General features: G+C 42.2%; 1 protein-coding gene across 3 annotated transcripts in view; it reads right to left on the bottom strand.

Moving 5' to 3' along the window:
• Positions 1-409: 409 nt before the first annotated feature.
• ODAD2 (outer dynein arm docking complex subunit 2) overlaps positions 410-25,803 on the bottom strand; it is a 172,856-nt gene continuing 147,462 nt past the window's right edge. For all 3 annotated transcript variants that reach the window (XM_015099632.4, XM_042230650.2, XM_060397454.1), the window contains one exon: positions 410-4,725. In XM_015099632.4, coding sequence (XP_014955118.1) covers positions 4,612-4,725 — 114 coding nt within the window. In that variant the 3' untranslated portion in view covers positions 410-4,611. The remainder of the gene's footprint in view (positions 4,726-25,803) is intronic.

The following is a 25,803-nucleotide window of genomic DNA, read 5'->3' as shown; positions in this document are numbered from 1 at the left end:
GAGAAGACTCACAAGTCTGCTTGGACAGCAAGGAGATCAAACCAGTCAATCCTAAAGGAAATCAACCCTGAATATTCACTGGAAGGACTGATGCTGAAGCTCCAATACTTTGGCCACCTGATGCTAAGAGCTGACTCACTGGAACAGACCCTGATCCTGGGAAAGATTGAAGGCAAAACAAGAAGGAGGCGGCAGAGGATGAGATGCTTATCCTCTGATGCATCACTGACTCAATGGACATGAATTTGAGCAAACTCCAGGAGATACTGGAGGATAGAGGAGCTTGGCGTGCTCCACTCCATGGGGTCGCAAAGAGTCAGACATGACTTAGCACCTGAACAAAAGCAATGAGGAAGAATGTCTGCCTTAGAAGTTTTCAAAGAATGAAAAAAAGAAAATTCACTGGGAGTGTTTTTATCATAAAAAAGTAATTCATGTTTATTGTAAATTAGTTTAGAAAACAGAGATGAACAAGAGAGACGACAGAAATCATTCTTATTCCACCATTCAGAAATAATCACTTCTTCGGCTTATCACAGTTTGGTGTGTATAAGTCATTTTCTTTCACTGTGACTAGCTATGTGTATACAGTTTTTAAAATGCACTCACACTGTATACACTGCTTCAGAATCTGCTTTCCAATTGAACAGTATCTTATGAAAACCTTTGTCATGAACTATTATCCTACAACATGTTTTTATGCTAAGGTTGAACCTGAATGGAATTAACCAATTTTTCCCAAATATCTTCATCACTATAAATAATGATGTTGTGAATACCCTTGTACATAAACCCTTGCATATAATCAAAAAGCCACAAAAATATTTAGAGCTTCTGGTATGCATTGCCAAATTGTCCTTGTGGAATAACTGTGCCCATTTCAGTAGACCCTAGTATGATGTGAGATTAGCTATTTCACGACTTCTCTATTTTAAATGAGATAGAGGATCAGTTCAGTTCAGTCGCTCAGTCATGTCCGACTCTTTGCAACCTCATGAATCGCAGCACACCAGGCCTCCCTGTCCATCACCACCTCCCGGAGTTCACTCAGACTCACGTCCATCAAGTCAGTGATGCCATCCAGCCATCTCATCCTCTGTCGTCCCCTTCTCCTCCTGCCCCCAATCCCTCCCAGCATCAGAGTCTTTTCCAATGAGTCAACTATAGAGGGTAGGAAGTACCTAACAGTGCCAGCATTTGGTAGCATCATATTCCACGTTTTCTCTTCCTACTCCTCTCATTGAGAAGAGATTTCTCACTCTGAACTTATGTATGTGAGGAACATAGATATCTTCAGGCACTTAATGCATTTGAGGCAGCAAGGTTCTTAAATAAGTGGGTGTCCCTACTGTTTTCACTGAATCATAAGAATGGATGCAAACTACTCCATCCTAGTCTTTTATGGAATGAGATTACACACCGTCAATTATTAGAACTATGAAATAGTTTTCCTAAGTGGAAATAAAATTTCCAAGTATTTTGAATCATTGACCTTCAAGTCCATGCAAAATCCATGCCTTAGAGAGGCATAATGGTAATTCCAAAATCTATCAAAACGATAGGATTTGCAATGTCATCTCACAAGACATCTAACCTTCCACTCACTTTCAGAGCCTAGAAGTTTTAGAAAGAAATTATTTTAGTGCAAGTCATTCTGAAAGAGGCAAAATAATAGTGACTACAAACAGCAGAATGATTGTGGCCAGGATTTCTAAAAGGAATCCTTGCAAACTAAAGACAGTGGAAGAGCAAAGAATATCTATTTAAAATTCCTCCACCTTAAGGTTCTCCAGGCAGAAATAGCCAGCTATCACAGAAAGCATATTGGATTCCCAGGATGTCCTGGGGAAGAATAAAACCTAAAAAAGAACCTGCCGCTGAAAACTCAGAATGAATGTCACCAGCTTTAAAGCAGAAAATAACACACAAAAATCTTATACAGAAACCTAGGCAAAAAACAAACAAACAAAAAACCAAGGTGTTCTTCCATGGAGAGCGCCAAGAAATGGTCCTTTGGCCTGGAGTAGCAAAGAAACAGTGTGATCCTCAGCTTGTTTGTTCTGTTATCAATGGATACTTTCACTCACTGCCTCTGACATTTTTCTAATAAGGTCAGAGTTTTCTGTTATACCATTATACACACACATACACACACAGCCAAAACTGACCTTTAAATTCAGTGTCTCTTTTATTGAAAGGTACTACATCCCTGGTACATGCATGCTCAGTCCTGTCTGAGTCTTTAAGACCCCATGGACTGTAGCCCGCCAGCCTCTGATGTCCACAGAATTTTCCAGGCAAGAATATTGGAGTGTGTTGCTGTTTCCTCCTCCAGAGGAATCTTCCTGACCCAGGGATCAAACCCACATCTCCTGTGTCTCCTGCATAGGCAAGCTGATTCTTTACCACTGAGCCACCTGTAGGAAGACCACTACATCCAGGGTGCTTACCAATTAAAAGGAAACAACTCTTAGAAATAGCCCAAATGATTTTCATGTTAGCTTACTGTATCTGTTCCCACAAGTTCAGTTTCCTTTAAAATGGTACTGTTGCTCTCATTTTATGTCTTTAATAATCATAGAAATGAAAGTCCCACACTTGCACATGGTAAAGGAACTTATCCTTCTCCACTACTCATCCATTTCTCTTTGTGCTGCTGCAGATGTTTGAAGGTTTGTTTTCTATTGCTTACTTCCCTTCTCATGCATGCATGCTAAGTCGCTTCAGTCAAGCCTGACTCTGCAACCCTATGGACCGTAGCCCTCCAGGCTCCTCTGTCTGTGGGATTCTTCAGGCAAGCTCTCAGGACCCTCTAATTCCAAGAATATGTAACAATCTTAAAATGATGGAGAAAGCTTCCTTTAATAATAATGTAACAATAATATATGTATTCATTTTCTATAACTGTCATAATCCATGATTTCTAGATGTATTTTTAATATTAGTGAAACACACCTAACCAGTGTTTTTCATAATATCTACTGCTGAGAGTTTGAGGATTTACACTATTATTTAAAGGGCTTCCCTGGTGGGTTAGATGATAAAAAAAAATCTGCCTGCTATGCAGGAGATCTAGGTTGGATCCCTGGGTTAGGAAGGTCCCCCAGAGGAGGGCATGGCAACCCACTCCAGTATTCCTGCCCGGAGAATCCCCATGGACAGAGGAGCCTGGCCGGCTATAGTCCGTGGGATCGCAAAGAGTCTGACATGCATTTGAGGATTTACACTATTATTTAAATTCAATTCTTTGTTAGCATTGATACCATTTCTGTGTTTCTATTATCCTCTTTTATAACCTCCTTTGAAAAGCAATAAAGACGAATTGGTGTTTTACAAAATCTTAAAATTCTCAGAACTGCCTTACCTTTTCATCGGAGAGTCTAACACCAGGATAATTTTCATCCTGTATGGGGTACTCATTTCATACAAATTATTTACATTTAATTCAATTAAGTTTACGATCTTCTCCAAATTATGACAAACATATACAGTACATCATATTTTTCAATAAAACCTTGCCTGTTCTTTAAAGCATGAGATTGTCAGTTTACTGAGTGGATATACACGAAGCTGTTTTCCTAGCTAGTTCTTGATGGGGGGACGGTTAGTTCCCAAACATTGTAGCACACCACAGTTACATATGTGATTCTTTTAAGTGGCTTCTCATGTTTCTATAACTTGATAAAATGCTATTAATCCTTTGTAGCCACTTTTTAAAAAGTACTTTGTATGCTGAAAACCAGTTCACAAACTCCAAGCAAGTTTATGTGAAAGTAATATTATCCTTGTGTTGTGAGGTGTGCTTACATCAGCATAAATTAATTCTTTCAATAAAAGTGTTGGTGTATCCTGTGAGGGAAATAAAACATTTCACTGTTTATGCCTGGGAGATTCAAAAGTGAAAATCTCACTCAGAGCTTATGTTTTTGTGATTTGTGTTATCTGGTACAGTGACAGTTATACGTTGTCTTCTCAGATGTTTGATAGCTTTAGGAGAAACTTGGAATGACCTCAGGACGTTCTCTCTCAACCCAGCTGCTGAACTCTGAATTCTGTTCCATAACCGTTTGTCAAGTCAGCACATCTCAGAGCTCTCCTGCGGGTTGCAAGTGATCAACCAAACAGAACTATAGTGACAGGACAGTTAGACTGGCTTAACAGAAAGGGAGTTCTAAAGACATTCATGGATGACTATAAATACACACAACGGGAAGACCATATCTTTTATTAAAATCACCACAAATACAAAAGCATCGCTGAAATATATATATATATATAAGTGTATATATATAAGTGTATATATATATATATATATCTGTATACATGTATACAGCTGTATACATGTATATATATTCTCAAATTCCTGAAAAATTATCACAAATATATTGGGTTTATGTGTCACCACATGGCATATCCCTAAATCAGAACAAAAATACCCGTACAATTTTGGGATGAATCACATTCTCTGCATTTCTAACTTCCTGTGTTTTCAGTCAGACATTTGTTTCTAAAGGATCTGCTATGAAGTGTTTCCCAATTTAGGCTTCATGGCTCTGGGAATGACATGTACAGTGTCATGTAAAATTTGGTAGCTGTCATGTCCATTCAGGTTCAACTGTATCTCGCCTTTTCAATAGCAAGAGCCAACCTGCGGATGTTGGATATACAACCTGCAGCAGCTTCCTGGAGTTCCTCATCAGGTGACCCAACCATGTCCAGTAGAAGCTGCCACACATGGAGGGAAGAGGGGGAGGAGGGAAACAAGAATAAAAACATTAATCTAAACCTGTAAAGCCAGGCTATAGAAATACATTAAATATGAAATATTTTTTAAGTCACCAAAAAAAAAAATCCTAGAAATTTCATGATGGCAAAGGTAAATATAAATGGTATTTAATCAGATGCAGGAATCTCTCATGAAATTCTCATGCTTTTTATCTTTTAGAGCTGAGCAAGACTGAAGCTCCAATACTTTGGCCACCTGATGCAAAGAACTGACTCATTGGAAAAGACTCCAATGCTGGGAAAGACTGAAGGCAGGAAGAGAAGGGGACAGAGGATGAGATGGGCATCTCATCACTGACTCGATGGGCATGAGTTTGAACAAGCAAGCTCCAGGAGTTAGTGATGGACAGGGAAACTGGGCATGCTGCAGTCCATGGGGTCACAGAGTCAGACACGACTAAGCGAGTACACTGAACTAAACCTGTTTCTCCCTTCTTTCTTTGTCATCTGACTTTTTCTGCTTTGGAATTTCTCTTGCATCCACTGTAGCTTTTATACCTCCTGGGACAAGCCAGCAGCATGTCATGCCTAGACTGTTACTGTATCCTCTTAGATTGAATATCTCTTCATTCCAGTCTGCCCCACCATGTCATGACCTAGGTAGGTCAGTCCCTTAATAGAGACTTTCATTGACTCCAGGGCAACTAACTAGAGGCCAGTCTCCTTACCTGTCCTTGAAGGATTTCTGTGCTCTGGCCTCAGCTTACCTTTTTGGCTGTTCATCTTTCTCCATATCATCCTGTACTCCAAGGTCACACTTTCCCATTTCTTTTGCCTTGATCAGTGCCACTGCTGCTGCTGCTGCTAAGTCACTTCAGTCGTGTCCGACTGTGTGTGACCCCATGGACAGCAGCCCACCAGGCTCCCCCGTCCCTGGGATTCTCGGCGAGAACACTGGAGTGGGTTGCCATTTCCTTCTCCAATGCATGAAAGTGAAAAGTGAAAGTGAAGTCACTCAGTCGTGTCCGACTCGTAGCGATCCCATGGACTGCAGCCCACCAGGCTCCTCCATCCATGGGATTTTCCAGGCAAGAGTGCCAGAGTGGGGTGCCATTGCCTTCTCCGGATCAGTGCCACTACTTTACCTAAAATGCCCTCCTGTCTCCTCTTTCTGTTGCCCACCCTTCATGACCGGGTTAACTTTTCTACAAAGCCTCCACCGATTTCTGCCAAACAAAGTGCCATTTCTCCCTCATCGGAGCTCTCATAGTCATTTACTCAAATGTCTATTGCTACATTTATATTCTTCCCTTTTCCACAGACATTTGTATTCATGCTTTTTGTGCTCCTTTAGATTGTAAACTCTGAAAGAATCTTATACCCCATATATATATATATATATATATATATATACACACTATATATATATATAGAATAGAGAATCTACTATATACTGCTTGATACAGAGTAGATGCCAAGTAAATATCAAATAATTTAATCAGAACTTTTAAGATCTATCAATTATAAGTCTATCTAATAAATCTATCTGATAAAAGACTTAAAATGTAATTCGAATTAACCATTTTGGACTCTTTACCAGCTTGTGGCTCAACTGGTAAAGAATCCACGTGCAAGGTGGGAGACCTGAGTTCAGTCCCTGGGTTGGGAAGATCCCCTGGAGAAGGGAAAGGCTACCCACTCCAGTATTCTGGCCTGGAGAATTACATGGACGCACAGTCCATGGGGTTGCAAAGAGTCAGACACAAATGAATCACTTTCACTTTCACAAATGTGGATAATGTCATAGAATGAGGATATCTTGATAAGCAAAGAAATATTGTAAATAAAAATATTGTGAAACATCTTAAATATGACAGGCTTAGGAGTCTGGCTTTTATTCTATGGGGAATGAAAGGAAGTTATTGAAGCACTTTAATCAGGAGAGTGATGTAGTCATATTTGCATTTTAGAAAGATAAATTTTATGGACTGTGGAGGGGGAAGATTGATGGGTACTATAGTACATCAGCCCAGATGGACTGAATAAAGCAAAATCAGTAATAGCATAGACGGAAGGAATTCAAGGGATATTTAGGAACTAATTTATTTAACACATGGCCCAAGGGCAGTTGGTTGTCCAAATGGAAGAAAATAAAAATGGTACTTTCATATCACACATAAACATCCATCCTAGGTAGACTGATGATTTAAATAAGAAAGCAAAACATGAAATGTTTAGGAGGCTGTATACGACACAACCTTGATCAGGCTAGGGTACTGAAGGCTGTCTGGCCTCTCTGTTTCTTGACCCTCCTCCTGTCAATGGTCTTCACCACATTTGAGCTCCCATTGCCAGAGTCACACCCTGGTTCTTATTTTTCAGCAGTCTGAACAGACTAGCCTCCAAATTCTCTTACAACAACTTCTTCCCCTCTGATTTGGCCACTGAACTTGTTTGTTCTTATCATGACCTCCAGTCCATTAGCCTATATGCTTTTCCTTAAACCATGTCCTGTCTTCACTTTCTCCCATGACCAGTTTAGATTCCACAGTCCATCTTCTCATTCTCTTATCGGTTTCTTAAACCTCCTCATGACATCCATCCAACAAAACCGTAATCAACTCTGTCTTCCCCATGCCCTCAGCTCATCAAGCCCTGCTGGGGATGATATGCGCACAACAAAGCAAATGAATTCATCATAAATCCAACTTCAGCTGGGTTCTCTCACTCCCCAGCAATCTAAGTATGTCTCTCTCTAATTAGGTTACTTCCTGTTCTTCTCAATACCTATTTAAAAATCCTCCTTCTTTTCTAATTGCCAACTCTTCCTCAGCAGACAACTTGTCAGGGCTCCTTTACAAGCTTGCCAGAAGTCATTAGACAGGAGTTGTTCCAACCAAGTCTGCAAACATCCCTACATCATGGGGCTTCCCAGGTGGTAAAGAATCCACCTGCCAATGCAGGAGATACAGGAGACACAAGAGACATGGGTTTGATCCCTGGGTCAGGATGATCCCCTAGAATAGGCAATAGCAACCCACTCCAGTATTCTTGCTTGGAAAATTCCATTGATGGAGGAGCCTGGAAGGCCCCAGTCCGTGGGGTCACAAAGCTTGGGACATGATGGAACGAACACACATGCATGATGCTACATTAAAAGCTTGATTTCCATAAGCAAATGGGATGTAGAAATAGCCTAGTGTCCAAACGCCCAGCATATGTTGTGTAAGAAGTTGGAGGGAAAGAGATTTGCCAAGACCGTCTACAGAGAATTCACCTAATGCCTCCCTCCCAGGGCCTCTGCTCTAGTCTCTGTCTCTCCTTCAACAGGTTTTTGTTGTCGTTGTTTTTAAACCTGGGGAGAGGTGAAATGAAGTTCATTACTCAGGTGGTGAACCCAACTACCTGAGTAAGGAGCTAGACAGCGCCCTTATGCCGTTCAGTTCCTCTGTGGAAAAGGGTGCATCAAATAGAGGTCAAAGTCATAGGCGCTAAGATCATAGTTGCATGGATGTGTATCCTGATTCATCCACTTACTGGACAAGTTATGGAAACTTTTGGTTCTGCCTTCTCAAGCGTTTAATGGGAAGATGGGTCATCTGAGGGTCATTGGGAAGATGAAATGAGACAGGACACACCTTTAATAGAAATGCTTTTCCACCTGTGTTCATGGGCTCTCTCTCTATATATATCTTTTGATCTTTGTATCTGCCCTTCCCCCATCCCGTTTTGTGTGATTGTTTCCTGAGCCTTCTGTGGATCCAAGTGTGCCAGGTATGAAAGGAAAACTCAAACATGTAAAGAGGCACAGGCAGGGGGAGTTTATGCCAGCAAGGGCAGAGGATTCCTTGTGCGAGAGGAGAGAACCGCAGGTAGGGAAGCAGAGGAGGGAGGTGAAGGAAGGAAGAGCTCCCTCCCACCCTGTTTTGAAAAGAGCTTGGGAGTACGGGGGTTATTTGGGGAGCAACTTGAGAGAGAGAGAATGCTGAGTGGAGCAAAGGTAGGAGATTTTTAAAGAGCTTCACAGTACATACTTGTGCTCTTCAGCTTCAAAGACAGTGAAACTAGGGTAACAATTACTTTCACTTGCTCCTTGCCTGCCAGGCTTCTGTGTCTAGGACTTCACGTCCCAGTCACGAATGGACCGTGAGGAGCTTGGCTCTATACAAGTTACACATTCGAATCCCATAAACCCAGGGCCTAGGACAAGGTTAAGTGCTCCGTAAAAGCTATCCATTATCAGAGTGATGACTTCACCAGGTCTGAAGTCTGGTTCTGGCATTTACTCTTTGGAGCCCAGCCCTGGTTAGTCTGAAGGTTAGTGTGAGAGGGACAAGGAAGCAGGAGTTTTGGCCCTGAGATCAGTCTGCCCCCATCAGCACTTTGCTCCCAGGGTACCAGTGGTCCAGGCTTCACGTGACATCACCATTGCCCCCGCTGCCTTGCAGACTCCCTTAGAAAGCAGCCCCTCTGGCTGATGCCTGTCAGGAATAAACCACTGTTTTGCCCCTCCTCCCCCTAGACCTGGTGGTGGTTCTGTGGTTCCCTCTCCAGATTTCCAAGAGTCAGAGGCATTTATTCCCAAGCCCTTGATGCCTGTTACATAATGTCATATTACATAAACCATAGACCCCATATGTGGGGTACATGTGAAACATCTGGCATGCTGTGGGCACCTGGGTCTTTGATGGAGCCCACGGTGTGCTTGCTGGCTGTCCCTGGAGTCTTCTGGACAGGGTTTCTAGAGGTGCGGGCACCAGACCATCACACACATTATGTCAGAATCCAGTGTTTCCTCAATGCCGGTGCCCTTTATGACTCAACTCCATACACGACATTGTTACCTAACTTATAGTCCTGAGTTCATCAAAATGACTCCTACTCTTTGTGGAGTTAACTTTCCCTAAGTTTCTTGCACTAACCATGAGGTTTCCTTCCACATCCAATAATGGTGGTTACTGAATGTTTAGCCTAAAAGCTTGATCAGTGGAGTCCAGCAGTCCAGACTTTTAAATGACTAAAAGGTAGACAAGGGTTGAAAGTTTTAAAAATAGATGAAAGGAGAAAAGTATGGCTTAGAAAGGTACTTGTGGTGGGCAGTGAGAGCGGCTGCCTTAAACAGAACTTCAGTAACTAATTGGCCTCAGGCCACAGCTTACCTAACGTTTGTACAACGTGAAATGATTTTATTAGCTACCAAGCCTACTCTGTGCCAGGCACTGGAATTCTTTCTTTATTGGTTAATTTTATCCTGCTCTGGCCATTTTCCTTAGCCAGGAACATTCTCAATCAAGGGTACAGAGATGGAAGTGTAAAATTTTCTGCATGCTAGAGGCCTGGAGAAGGGCATGGCAACCCACTCCAGCATTCTTGCCTGGAGAATCCCACGGACAGAGGAGCCTGGCGGGCTACAGTCCATGGGGTCACAAAGAGTTGGACATGACTGAGTGACTAAACATAGAGGTATGAAGGGCTTGACACCTGAGAGGCATTTCTAGGGCCCTCTTTTGGTGATGCTGCTCTGTGAATTTACTTTCCCTAAACTTTATTTTGCTTTCAATAAATGCTACTCATTACATTGGTAATATACACAGAGGCTGTGCAGCTAATGCTGCTTCACAAATTGTTTAAGGATGTGCCACCTTTCCCAAACCACTCTCTGAACAACATGTGCTGGGTATGTGTCTTGGTTTCCAATCAGGTTCAGGAATAGAGGCTTTTATTTTTCTTAGGAACTTCACAAGCAAACTAGGCCACCCAGAGAAATGCTTTCAAATGGCTCTAAACAGCCACATAATGGAAACTTAGGGCAAAATCTTGCATTTGAAGGGCAGCTAACAGAAAGTAAGGAACGGCATGACTAACACACAAGGCAAGGGGAAGGTGGTATGCAATTCTTTGCAATCATTAATTAACAAGGAGTGTTTTCCTTAGGAAGAGGGCTTTCCTGGTAGCTCAGGTGGTAAAGAAACCACCTGCAGTGCAGGAGACTCCAGTTCAATTCCTGGGTCTGGAAGATTCCCTGGAGAAGGGCTAGACTACCCACTCCAGTAAAAAATCTTGCATTTGAAGAGCAGCTAACAGAAAGTAAGGAGCACCATGTTTTCAAATCACTAACACACACGGCAAGAAGGTGGTATGAAATTCTCTGCGATCATTACTTAACAGGAGTGCTTTCCTATAAAGTGAAAGTTGCTCAGTCATATCTGACTCTTTGTGACCCCATGGACTATACAGGTCATGGAATTCTCCAGGCCAGAATACTGGAGCGGGTACCCTTTCCCTTCTCCAGGGGATCTTCCCAACCCAGGGATCAAACCCAGGTCTCCCGCATTGCAGGCAGATTCTTTACCAGCTGAGCCACAAGGGAAGCCCAAGAATACTGGAGTGGGTATAGCCTACCCCTTCTCCGATGGATCTTCCCAAACCAGGAATCAAACCGGGGTCTCCTGCACTGCAAGTGGATTCTCTACCAACTAAGTTATCAGGTAAGCTTCTTAAGGAAGGAGAGATGCAAATTGGGTACAAGTGATTATGGACGTGGTACGCATTTTTTTCTGGTATATAATTTTTGATTTGTAGACTTTTTCCAACTATAAAAGCATTTAAAATATTATGAGAAGGAAAAACACCTCAGGTTTACTTTTTTGAAGTGTTTGTTCCTTTCAGAAACTTTCCTCATTTTCACCTCCTCCTCCCCCAAACACACCCAGGTCTTACATTTATTGGCAGTTCCATATATGCGCTGAAGGAAAACCAGCTCCCTTGTTTCAGAACTTAATTGCACAGAGCGCTTTAAAACATCATTCAAACACATAACTTTTTACAGTGTTGGCGTGAACAAGAACAAGGGGAGGGGCAACGAGAGTGGTCTGCGGACTGGGCTCACGCGAGCGCTTCCTCCAGTGGCAGAGGCTTTGATCACAGGCACAAACCCTTGGAACACAGCTGTGACCCGAACTTCACATCCCCCTTGGAAGGCGAGACAGAGGTAGCAAGGGAACCTGTATCTGCGTCCAATTTCTGCTTTTACATCTAACAGTTCATGACTTTTATATAATATTTCAGTTGTATGAAAAGTATGTACCAATTTGAGTGATAACAGATTTTCTTGTGGTTTGACTTGACATTGTTTGGGCAAACCCAGACTGGAAACAGGAGCGCTAATAGAGCCAGAGGAGCCCTGAAATACCTGCATGCACACCGAGCTCAGTGGGTTTTCCAGGCAGTCCTGGCATTTCTGGAGTTGATCGGAACCCATCTTCCATTGTCTGTTTACCAGGCAACGAGGTGACGTTTGCATAACCTGGGAAAGAGCAGGGCCTTCGGAGCATGTCCTGCAGGCCCTGGGGCCCCCAGGATGTCCAGGCAGCTGGGCTCTGCTGCAGAGGCTCCCAGTGGGACCCCACCCCCACGCTGAGCCTTGGTAATTCATTTCATATGGCAGCTCCTCAGAGCCATGGGCCTCAAAACACATTTTACATTGGATGGTGGGGGTAAATCTTTGATTCTCTTTGGTCAGTGAAGTGAAGCAAGGAGTTTGTCCTTTTGTGGTGTCTGTTTGCCTCCAGGAAACAGGAGTGCATGATGCCCTGTGATCTGAGATCCACATCCACACAGTTTTGGAGGGGTTTGTTGGTTCCGTCTAGTGCCCTTTTTGCATAGAAAACATTCCTTCACACTGGAGTAGGCTTTTCCTCTGGGTTTTCAAGTTGTCTTTTCATAAGCCTTCCACTACAGAGTTTCTGTGCCCAGAAACACACCACACACACACACAAACACACACACACACACACACAAAGAGGAATACTACTCACGCATAATAAAGAATGAAGTTTCGCCATCTGTGATAACATAGATGGGCCCCGAAGGTACTATGTCAAGTGAAATAAGTCAGAGAAAGACAAAGACCATATGATTGCATTCACATGGAATCCAAAAACAGAATAAACAAACAAAAACTCATACAGAGAAAAGATTGGTGGTTACCAGAGGGGAAGGGAGCTAGGATGTGTGTGAAGTGGGTGAAGTGGGCCAGTCGTTTGATGATGGACGGCAGCTAGGCGTTTAGTAGTGATCTCTTTGTACTGTATACAGGTGTTGAATTATATACACCTGAAAGTTAATGTTATATACCAGTCTTTCAGTAAAGCAGGGCAAAGGTCGAATATGCAGAAGTCAGAGGAAAACAGCTAAAGTCAGAATTTCCAGCTTCTGAAAAAGACAAAGTGGGATCATGAGTGCAGTGGGTGGGAACGGCCTGGAGAAGAAATGCTGAAGTGCCAGAGAGATGTTCACACTGAACGTAGCTACAGGTGACTCTGTAGGTGTGGGAAGCTGAGGTAGTTTCAGGCGTACATTACAATTCAATGTCTGTATACAATACAAAGTGATCACCTCCAGAGGCCTAGTTACTTAACACATAGCCTTATCATTTATAATTTCATGTAGAAGTATTTTAAAACAATAAGACACATGCACTCTTCAATAGAAAACAATTACCTTAATTATGTAAAGGCATTTTCAATGGAAGGATTTTGTTTTGGTTTACAGCTTTGCTCTAGGAAATAGTAAGAATTTATAAAATCTGAGATAAATCTATAAAACTGAATCTTAGCAAGCTAAGTAAGAATTCTAAATTGTTTAAGAATAAGGCCAGGCCAAGAATCATCTAAATATAGAGATATTAAAATGGATAAAAATATTCCATAACAATATAGTCCACAATAACATAATAATATAGTCCACAATATTCCGTAACATTGTTGCTTTTCAAGGACTTACTGTATAGCACATGGAACTCTATTCAATATTATGAGGCAGCCTGGATGGGAGATGGGTTTGATGAGAATGGATACATGTATACAAATGGCTGAGTCCCTTCGGTGTTCACCTGAAACTACCACGACATTGTTAATCGGCCATACCCCAAAACAGAATAAAAAGTTTAAAGTCACACACACAAAAAACATGTTGTTGTTGTTCAGTTGCTAAGGCATGTCCGACTCTTTGTGACCCTATGGACTGTAGCCTGCCAGGCTCCTCTGTCCATGGGATTCTCCAGGCAAGAATACAGAAGTGGGTTGCCTTTTCCTCCTCCAGAGGAACTTCCTTACCCAGGGTTTGAACCCTCATCTCCTATGTTTTAGAGCCAATCTAAATTCTTAATGTTATCTTGTTTGCATTTATATGTATCTCTAAAAAACTGGCACATTATTAGAAGGAATTCAAAATTAAAAACATGTTAGTATTTAAAAATACCTTACTGGGTTTGGAATTCATTCCTCATAGGAGTAAACACGGAAAGATATCCAAAAGAAACGAAGCCAAAGATTTGAAGAGGGGGAAAAAAAAAACCTTTAGTTAAACCACTTTCCCAACTTTATTTTGATTTCTTTTTAACTTTCAGAAGCAGATTAATATGGAAAAATAAAGCACAAGCCTGGAGGAAAGAGCCACAATTTTTCTTCTTCAGTGTCAAAGAAATAGCTTTCCCTGCTCCTACTAAATTGGAACTAAGCTCATAAGGTTGAAAATAAATGACTAATTTCTTGGGAAATAACCTTAAGTGAAAGAGTCTTTTGGCCCAATGACTGCTTTTCTTAAACTGCAGTTGACTTAACCTCGTTCTCAAGGCCTCCTCTCCCTTCTTTCCATCTCACTCTGTCCGTATCAAGTGACCTTAAAAGTCAGTCTCGTCGATTGCTACCCATCTCGGGAATGTTTTCCTTCTCTGATACAATTTGTGGGCAGAAATAAGTCAAAAGTGATTGTGCGCTCTTCATTTCTCTTTTAAAAACTTATCTCTGATGTCAAAGATCTTTAAAAGATGGAACCGAAACAATATTACCACAAAATTTCACAGACATTTTTACCAACTCTGGAAAAAACCATGATTACCCTCTAAAATGTTTTAATGCATCACTAAATGTTAATTTTCATCTTCTCCTTTTGCTAAATTTATACAAAATGATACTTCTTAGTCTCATCTATATAAGAACCTCAAGTTTCAGTGAAAGAAACAATGAATTTTATAACAGAATGATCTCTTCCACTTCTGGCAACAACCCTGTTCATTTCAGAGCCCATCTTGCATTACTTTTTACCAACTTTAGCTGTTCAGAACAGCAGGGCTGGCTCTAAGCACGGTATCTAAGCCAGTGATCAAATTTTTTTTTTTTTTTCAGCAGCAGAACTCCTTTCCTTTCCTTAAAAAAAATTTACCGAGTATTTATCACGTTCATTGGAAGGACTGATGTTGAAACTGAAACTCCAATACTTTGGCCATCTGATGCGAAGAGCTGACTCATTTGAAAAGACCCTGATGCTGGGAAAGATTGAGGGTGGGGAGAAGGGGACAACAAAAGATGAGATGATTGGATGGCATCACTGACTCAATGGACATGGGTTTGGGTGGACTCCAGGAGCTGGTGATGGACAGGGAGGCCTGGCATGCTCTGGTTCATGGGGTTGCAAAGAGTGGGACATGACTGAGTGACTGAACGGAACTATCACTGAATTGCTGTATTAAAAATGTATAATCTCATTTCCAGGCATATTCAAAAGCAAAGTTTACAAACATTTATCATAAAATATTAATAGTAAGTAGCAAGAAAAATAAAATTTTGTTAATCCTGGAACTATATTGCAATATTAATAAGAATATTTAGGCCTGAAAGTTATTAGTACAAACTGGAATGATGAAATACATCTTTACCAAATGCAGATGCATTTTCTTTTTGTATCACATATATCTCCTCTAATTTTTATTAGCAGTGCCTTGAGTTGGGAGAAATTTTAACATCTAGATGTACCATGTAAAAGTAATACCTATATAATTTTTTTTAAACTTTTTCAGTTTAAATGGAAGCATTCCTTAGCTGTGTAATGATTCTTAGCATCATTCTTTTAAATGTGGTTCTCAAAAAAGGATAAATACATTAAACTCTGAAAAGTTTTGATATATTTTCTGGCACATCTGCAATTGGTTATCATAAACTTTAAATGACTTAGTAATTTCTTTCTTAATACATAAATGAATTTATATATACTGTTCCCTAAAGTTCTGGAAAGACTTAGGAATAGAAAGTCCTAGGAACTTTACAGTAGGAGAACTCTGTTCTTTTTTCTCCCAAAACAAAAATTCAATTCTTCTATGAAATTCACAGGTACATAAACATACTATGTAAGGCAAAATGGAACATCAGGAGGAGATACAGGGTGTGGGTTCCTAGAACTCCTCCTGTTCCCTCTTGCTCCCCACACCGGAACCTCAGGATCCGGATGACTCATCTCCGAAACCTTTGACCCTGTCACCTGTTCATTTCCATCCTCACAACAGAACAGCTCCCTTGCTGCTCACTGCACACACATCTTCCCAGTCCACGCTCACTCCACCACCAGTTGCCCCGCCATCCTAAAAACGGTCACGCCCTCAGTTCTGATGGTCTCAGCTAGACAGTTTGGAAAGGAATAGTTTAAGCATGCCCCTGGCTCAGTTTTAAATGAGTGACAGACTTGCCTTATGCTTCTTGGATTTCAAAATTTGAGTTTTTAGGCTCAATCTTTAGCTTACAAGATTTCAAACTATGTACCAAAGTGATATGTCTTAGGCAGTACAAATGAAAGAGCTGCATCAAGGAAGGGCTTTGGGGCCTCCCCTGAAGTGATACATATAGAATGTTGTTTCTGTGTGACTTGAGTCAAAATCCTCCTGAGGAAACCCAGATGGACCTGCATCCCTGAGCCTGCTCCAGGACCAACCCAGAGCTCCTAATCCAACATGTCAATATAGTTGTCCTTTCAATCTCACTTTAAAGTCAAGGTGGAACCCAGGTACTAAAGTAGTTCATTTGTGTCAATACTTATTTTGTGTTAATCTAGCTTTCTTCAATGTGTATCTTACATGTCTGGTAAGATTTTCCTTTTGATTTCTTCCCTCTCACATCTTTTTGGCTGTGATGAGCACAGGGGGGCAGGTCTTTGTTTCCTTGGCAACCAGAAAAAGACCTGGCTGGTCACTGGCAATGTGACGTGAAAGGCACGATGAGGGAGTCATGGGCTAACCCTCGAGGAGGGCAGGGGGTGCAGAGTGAGCCAAGTGGTGGATGGCAGTCCAGGAGAGCAGCCCTTCCTCTGCCCCATGTCCTCAGACTCAGAGAACAGGTGTGGGCTGTATCTCTCCCCTTTTACAAAGCAAAGCCTAAGAAGACTCAGGCAGGCTTTTCTCAGTTCATTACCCAGTCTCTATCAGAAATGACGTTTCCCACCCACCCTACCATAGAGATCCAGAAAAGGCAGGGAGGCTGGCTATCTCTCAAGGATAAAGAGGGTAATAATAACAATGACCAACATTTCAACCAGCAGTTAGTACCTACCATGTATGAGGCACCATCAAAGTGCCCTATGTGTACTAATTCATTTAATGCTCTCAACAAACCCAGAGTTAAATATTATTAATATTCTAGTGTTACAGATGAGGAAACTGCAGCCCAAAGTTACAGAGCTTGGGAAAGCCAGGATTTGAACAATTAGATTCCATGCTTCTACCCATTATGAACACTGCCTCCTTTGGCATGAGTGTCCATGGAGAAGGAGCTGGTCTGGCCTGGTCCCTGGACTCCTGGTGCTGGCATTCCCCGAGGCCATCATGCCCACACCCAGTGCTGAAATCTGTAGTCACAGTCAGCTGCCTTTACTTGCAATGATCCCACTCAGAGGAGCCTCTTTGTTTCTGCGAATGCTCCCTGCGGGTCCCCTGCAGACCAAGCACAATCTGTGGGGTCCAGGCCCTACCAGGGGCTGACCTTTCAGACGTTTGTCTGCACCAGTGGTGCACCATCACCCTGGCACCACGATGACCTGCAGTATGCTTACAGCTTCTCCTGAAGATTGAACCCCTTCCTTTCATCTGCATATCCTCAGTGGCTATGACAGTCCCGCACAGTTTTGAAGTTACGATGCTCTACATATTTCAGCTTCAGCAACAAATGAGGCTGAGACGGTTTTGAAATTACTCCTCTGATCCTTCCAGTCATACCCATTTTGAAATGTACTTGAGCTATTTTTCTCTGGTACAAGAGAAAACTTGTCAGTCACTCTTTCCACTCTTTTGGGCACAATGTCTGAATCTCTCTGGTTTAATATTCCTAACAGCTTACTTGCGTTCACAGACTGCGCTCCACTGTGTATGTTGTTTTTCAAAGTGTTCCATAAGATTCTTCCCAATACTGACCCTGGGAGAATGTTGCCAAGGACGAGTGCTTCCTCTGTCTACTCTGCCCCTCGTCAGGTTTCTCACCCATAAAATCTCCCCCTGACCCCTGTGTTGTTCTGCCTCAAAAAAACACACACAACATTTCTTTTCAGTCGCTTCGGTGCAAAACTTTGTCACAAATGTCCTAGAAGTCTACATAATGGCCAGTTGGTTCCTTTTGGGGGCCATCAAAGAGTCCATAAACTACCTGTGAGCACATTTCAAGGATTACCCAAATATACATAACCAGAAATGCTCATTTTCCCCTCTCCAGCCTTATTGCTTCACATGTAGGGCAAAATGACTTAATGATGCATTTCAAGAGGATACACTGCGAATCTTATTCTCCATTAGCCAATGGTATGTTAAAGCTCTCATGCAGTAAAGCTGAACATCTCTTTTTCAGCCTGTCAATTTATTCTGCCACAAGCCGTTGCTGAGAAAATTAAACTAACGAACATTAGAGGAATAACTAACATAAACAATTTTTAAAAATTATTTCAATAAAGTTGGAGGGTTTAAGAAGTCAGTATCAGGGCAAATGGCTCTGCCAACTTGGCAGTGGCAGGTGGAGTCTATGATGAAATTTTTACCTTAATGCAACAGAATAGCTTTCTCCTTTGCCCAGCCATGATTTTGAAGCTTTTCATGTACCACAAAATACATAATAGAGGGCAGTTAAAGTCACTCTGCACCCCCAGCTACATGACCATGGCATATTTGGAGGTGACTGTGAGGTGCATTCCCAAATATGGTGCAATGCCTTCTAAATTTACAGTCTGATTTCCTGCTGCCAGTTATGACTGCCAAATGCTTCTGACAGTGCGGCCAGTTTGTGGTGTCCCTAAAAATCATCAGCAATTTGAAAACATTAGCACCCGGCAATAGTCATACTTTGCCATCATTGCCTGTATTTATCACCTCACTTTTCCAGGGGACAAATTGAAAAAAAAAATCAAAGAGAAAAATTTTCTACTCAAGCAGCAGGGAAAAATACAGAGTTGAAAACCAAGTGCATTAGAGGAACTCAGCCCTTTTCTACATTGTCCATAAATTAAACAGTTCGAGCTCTAGGGCTTAGGTGGCTATGGCAAAGAAAAATACTATAATATGTTTCCCTCTGTCAAATCCTTTTCACTTGGTCTCCACATTTGCAGAATATTTGGATATTTGGATATTACGGTTATGTGGCAGGACTGAAAATGCGGAGAGGTTCATTGCTTCATTCGACAAATATTTACTATGTTCTGCTGCGTGGCATGAACCGTGCCTGGAAATGCAGAACTGGATGAGATAGGCCTGGCTTCTGTCTTCAGCAGCCGTGGTCCCCTGAGACCCACAGTCCCATCATGATAGAAAAGAAGCAATGCACAAGTCTCAGGAGATACAGATGGGGGCAGAGGGTGGAAGGAGATGTCCTTGAGGTACAAGAGGGAGTCTGAAGCCTGAGAGATGGATGTGGAAACACAAAGTGTGGTGCGGGGGGCTGAAGCGCGTTGCAGGCTGAGGAAGGGCAGTGGGGACACCTATAAGGGATTTGCAGAACACAGACATGTGACATCCAGCCTTCTACCCCACCTTGCTCTCCACTTGTACATCCTGGCTGGTGGCTGCCTCCAGGGGTGTGTTTTTCTTCACACAAAAGTAGCCAGAGCTTGCCAAGCCATGTCCCATGAATGCATTACTTTGAGTCCAGGATAAACAGTTCTCACAAAACAACCCCCAAACCCTAACCCTAACCCAGTTTAGTGGTTTAAGCAACCTAGAAGTTTGTCTTCCCTTGTGTAACTCTGCAAATGGTCCAGGGCTGGTAGCGCAGCTCTGCTGTCTTCAACATGCTGGCTAAACGCTGAGTCTAAAGCTGCCCCAGTGGCCTCCACCCCTCAGCCATCGAGTTAGGAATGGGACCCAGGGATATGCATGCATCCTTGATGTGTTGCAAGAAATACAAGTTGCCCACATCACTTCCTCACACGTCCTGTGCTGGAGAACTTAGTCACGTGGTCACAGTAAGGGTCAGGGGAGGCTGAAAAACGCGTTCTGTGCTGTGCTGAACATGGTGGGGGAAGGAAGAGGCAAGATGGTGGCAAGAGAGGCAGGCAAGACTCAGGTTATGCAAGGTCCTGCTCAAAGGAAAGGTTAGTGATATAAAAAGTGCAGGGACAGACTTATGAGAATTCACTTGCAGGAAAGGCTGGATCACGGTAGACGCAAGCTAAGGTTCCCAGTGAGTCTCCCTTTTAATTATCATGTGTCTTTGTTAAGCAACAATCCAAATTCTGCATTCAGAGGATGCATATCTGAGTCACACAGCCTTGAAGGAACTACTTGAGAGCTTACGTTTCAACAGAAAGGTTTTGGTGGATACAGACAGAAACCTGAAATATTCTGTATTATTCAGCTTTCCCCTGTCGTGACTCTCGGACATGCTCCGAGTTTATGTACAGTCCCAGGTCCCAACAAACCACACCCCTTTTAAGGTGCAGCGGTGACAGCATCTATAGATAAAAAGTGTGGCCTGCACCCTGGCCAAGCCACAGGAGGACCAACCCACTCTCAGGGGTGGCACAGACCTGCCAGCAGCCTCTCTGAGGAGCATCTGATCCCGCCAAGGGTACAGGATCCATCCACATGTCACTCAGCCCCTCAGGAAAAATGCTGCAGGAAGCCAGCACCTTAAATTGTGTCTACACTGAAAACCCTGAGGCTGAGGACATGAGAGTTGCCATCTGATCTGGTTCACTGCACAAGAAGAGGATTTGGTTCCCAGGAAGAGTGCTTTAGATACCTACCCCACCCCCACAGCCTTCACCAGTCAAAATTCTGCTCCTGATAAAAACAGCAGCAGCATTTGAATGTACCCCTGGCAGGCAGGTTCTTAATATATACAAATCTCTCTATATATACTCATTCTTCTCCTTTCATCCTCTCTGTAACTCTCTGAGGAAAATATCATCATCCTTCTGGAAGCAGTAAGGACAACTCAGGGCATCAGGGTACCTTGGCAGCTGTACCCAAACCAGGACTCAAGCCCACATCTAGTCTGGCACCAAACACACGCTCATTTGTCTGCATCCTGTGTTATTTATTTAACGGGTAGTTTTCTCCCTCTGATTTATCGATTTTCTAAATTGGATTAATGAACAACCTTTGGGATATCTGTCTAAATTAAACCTGTATATAGTATATCATGGATCTGAGCCACCTAAAATGATTTTTTTCCCAAAACCTATCTAAATTTGCATAAAATCACTGACTGTATCTTATAAAAAGTTCTTACTCTTGCAGAATGGTTCGTGGTAGCTTTAGTGCCTACATGCTGTCAGAATCCTTAAATCATTCTTTTTTATGACAGGCCATCACTTCTTTCAGGATTTCAATGAATATGAAAAATATGGGTAAGCCGTACTTGGTTTGCATTTCCCTGATGACTAGCGGCATACAGCATTTTTCACATGCTTGTGTTTGCCATCCATATGTCTTTGCTGACGTGTCCAGAAATTTTGTGAATTTTTAATTAAGCTGTTTATCTTCTTCTTGAATTATAAAAATTCTTTATGTAACTTGTATAATACTTTTGTCAGATATGTACATGTATGTATATATATATATGCATACACATACTAGTGGCTTTGATTTAATTATTACAAGGGTTATCAATTAAATTCTGATTCAGCTATTATTAAATTAATTGAACAGTTAACACAGTTAAAACTTGAAATGGTGCTAAACCATGGCTGCTGCTGCTGCTAAGTCGCTTCAGTCGTGTCTGACTCTGTGTGACACCATAGACAGCAGCCCACCAGTCTCCCCCGTCCCTGGGATTCTCCAGGCAAGAACACTAGAGTTGGTTGCCATTTCCTTCTCCAATGCAGGAAAGTGAAAAGTGAAAGTGAAGTCTCTTAGTCGTGTCTGACTCTTCGCGACCCCATGGTCTGCAGCCTCCCAGGCTCCTCCGTCCATGGGATTTTCCAGGCAAGAGTACCGGAGTGGGGTGCCATTGCCTTCTCCGCTAAACCATGGAGGACTGATTTTTTAAAAGTCATACCTAATGAGGATAGTTAGTGAATCATGACAGCCTGGGGCTTCTTTTACTTGGCCCAGTGTTTCTGAGACTCACCCATGTTATGGAATGTGTCACTGGTTTACTCTTTCGTGTTGCTGAGTAATATTCCAATGGCACAAAGGCACCCACAGCTATTTATCCACTTACCTGTTGAGGAATATTCTGTTTCTGTTTGGGTAACTGTGAATAATTCTGCTGAAACTATTCATAGCGAGGTCTTTGTGCGTATACACATTTTTCCTGTTTCTTTTAGGTAAGTATCTGGGAATAAAAGTGTAGAGCTACGTGGCATGCTTAACTTTTTGAGAAATTGGCAAACTGTTTCCCAGGGTGGGGGTAGCTATACCATTTTGCACTTTTGTCAGCAGCGTGTGAGGGTTCCAGCTCTTCCACATCCTTGTCAGCTCTTAGTAATGTCAGTCTTTTGAATTTTAACTATTCTGATAGGTGTATGGTTGTGTCTTGTAAAGTTTTGGTTTGCATTTCTCTGATGGTTAGCGGTGTGGAGCATCTTTTCATGTGCTTGTGCTTGCCATCCATATATCTTGCTGAACCGTCCAGATACTTTGTGGATTGTTTTCTTTTGAACTTTTAAATTTGTCCTGTCAGTCAGTCAGTCAGTTCAGTCATTCAGTCATGTCCGACTCCTTGCGACCCCATGAATCGCAGCACGCCAGGCCTCCCTGTCCATCACCAACTCCCGGAGTTCACCCAAACTCACGTCCATCAAGTCGGTGATGCCATCCAGCCATCTCATCCTCTGTCGTCCCCTTCTCCTCCTGCCCCCAATCCCTCCCAGCATCAAGTCTTTTCCAATGAGTCAACTTTTCGCATGAGGTGGTTAAAATACTGGAGTTTCAGCTTTAGCATCAGTCCTTCCAATGACCACCCAGGACTGATCTCCTTTAGAAAGGACTAGTTGGATCTCCTTGCAGTCCAAGGGACTCTCAGGAGTCTTCTCCAACACCACAGTTCAAAAGCATTAATTCTTGGGCACTCAGCTTTCTTCACAGTCCAACTCTCGAAATCCATACATGACCACAGGAAAAACCATAGCCTTGACTAGATGGACCTTTGTTGGCAAAGTAATGTCTCTGCTTTTGAATATGCTGTCTAGGTTGGTCATAACTTTCCTTCCAAGGAGTAAGCGTCTGTCAATTTCATGGCTGCAGTCACCATCTGCAATGATTTTGGAGCCCCAAAAAATAAAGTCTGACACTGTTTCTACTGTTTCCCCATCTATTTCCCATGAAGTGATGGGACCAGATGCCATGATCTTCGTTTTCTGAATGTTGAGCTTTAAGCCAACTTTTTCACTCTCCTCTTTCACTTTCATCAAGAGGCTCTTTAGTTCCTCTTCACTTTCTGCCATAAGGGTGGTGTCATCTGCATATCTGAGGTTATTGATATTTCTTCTGGCTATCTTGATTCCAGCTTGTGCTTCTTCCAGCCCAGCATTTCTCATGATGTACTCTGCATGTAAGTTAAATAAGCAGGGTGACAATATACAGCCTTGACGTACTCCTTTTCTTATTTGGAACCAGTCTGTTGTTCCATGTCCAGTTCTAACTGTTGCTTCCTGACCTGCATATGGGTTTCTCGAGAGGCAGGTCAGATGGTCTGGTATTCCCATCTCTTTCAGAATTTTCCACAGTGTATTGTGATCCACACAGTCAAAGGCTTTGGCATAGTCAATAAAGCAGAGGTAGATGTTTTTCTGGAACTCTCTTGCTTTTTCGATGATCCAGTGGATGTTGGCAATTTGATCTCTGGTTCCTCTGCCTTTTCTAAAACCAACTTGAACATCTGGAAGTTCACGGTTCATTACTTTACTAGCGTGTGAGATGAGTGCAATGGTGCAGTACTTTGAGCATTCTTTGGCATTGCCTTTCTTTGGGATTAGAATGAAAACTGACCTTTTCCAGTCCTGTGGCCACTGCTGAGTTTTCCAAATTTGCTGGCATATTGAGTGCAGCACTTTCACAGCATCATCTTTCAGGATTTGGAAGAGCTCAACTGGAATTCCATCACCTCCACTAGCTTTGTTCGTAGTGATGCTTTCTAAGGCCCACTTGACTTCACATTCCAGGATATCTGGCTCTAGGTGAGTGATCACACCATCCTGATTATCTTGGTCGTGAAGATCTTTTTTGTACAGTTCTGTGTATTCTTGCCACCTCTTCTTAATATCTTCTGCTTCTGTTAGGTCTATACCATTTCTGTCCTTTATTGAGCCCATCTTTGCATGCAATGTTCCCTTGGGATCTCTAAGTTTTGGTATAGCCAATTAACAAAGCTGTGATAGTTTCAGGTGAATAGCAAAGGGACTCAGTCATACATGTACACGTATCCATTCTCCCCCAAACCTCCATTCTCATCCAGGCTGCCACATAATGTTGAACAGAGTTCCCTGCACCATAAAATAGGTCCTTGTTGGTTATCCATTTTAAATACAGCAGTGTGTACATGAACATCCCAAACTCCCTGTCCATTCCCCTGGCAACCTTAAGTTCGTTTTATAAGTCTATGAGTCTCTTTCTGTTTTGTGAGTAAGTTTATATCATTTCTTTTTAGATTCCACATATAAGGGATGCCGTATGATATTTTTCCTTCTCTGTCTGGCTTACTTTACTTAGTACGACACTCTCTCAGGCCATCCATGTTGCTGCAAATGGCATTATTGCCTTCTCTTTAATGGCTGGATAATATTCCATTGTATATATATACCTCATCTTCTTTATCCATTCCCCTGTTAATGGGGATTCAGGTTGCTTCCATGCCTTGGCTATTGTAAACAGTGCTGCAGTGAACACTGGGGTGCATGTATCCTTTTGGATCATGTTTTGTGAATTTCTAATTGAGTTGTTTATCTTCTTCTTGAGTTGTAAAATTTTTTTACATAGTTTGAATAATTCAAGTCCTTTGTCAGATATGTAAATACACACACACACACACACACACACACACACACACACACACACACACACACAGGGACTTGCTCTTTTGTAGAAAAGAGCTGGACCCAGTGTTGCTTCAGTCAGGCTCCTGGGGCTCCCCTTCTAGATCCCAGACAGCCCCACTGTGAAGGTTTCCAGGACTTGTTCAAGCAAAACTGAGGGACACTGTGGCACAAGAAAAGTATATGTCCAGATATATGGTAATCTGTCATCAATACACAATTTCACTTTCAACAAACCAGCACCTATGCTGTCTCTCCCAGTCACAGAGAGGACATCACATGTCCATCTGTGCTCTCCTCAGGCCACACACAGGCGGCTGGCTCTCCAAGATGTGTCTCTAGGTGACTAGGCACCACAGCTTGGATGAGTGTTTCTATCCTTCTTTGGCCAAGGTGACAATGTTCAAAGAGGCTTTTATTTTTTACTTCTCTGCATGCAAATTGGAAAATAGTAGGTCAACATTCTGACATGAAGTTTCATTGGCAAGTGACTGACCATCTAAGAAAAAGGACCTTAGAAATTTATTTTCACAGAAATTTGATCAGATTTCCCCCAATCAGAAAATCATGGTCTAGTGAAAAATATCAACATTTGCCGTAGTCAGTGTGCACATTTTAAGTTACTTCTTATAATAATCAGAGGTATAAATACTAAGCCCTGAGTTGTAAAGAGACCCCCTCAAACTGCATGCCGATTTTCCTTGCTATAAATGGAGCATTAGGAGGGCTTTTCTGATTTTTTTCCTCCTCAGGGATTCAAACTTTAAACTTGGGTTATAAAGAATGTTAGCTTAAACT

The sequence above is a fragment of the Ovis aries genome, chromosome 13, assembly GCF_016772045.2.
Source record: "Ovis aries strain OAR_USU_Benz2616 breed Rambouillet chromosome 13, ARS-UI_Ramb_v3.0, whole genome shotgun sequence".
Classification (NCBI taxonomy): domain Eukaryota; kingdom Metazoa; phylum Chordata; class Mammalia; order Artiodactyla; family Bovidae; genus Ovis; species Ovis aries.
The sequence above is the reverse complement of the archived record's forward strand: the minus strand, read 5'-3'. Positions and strand labels throughout refer to the sequence as shown.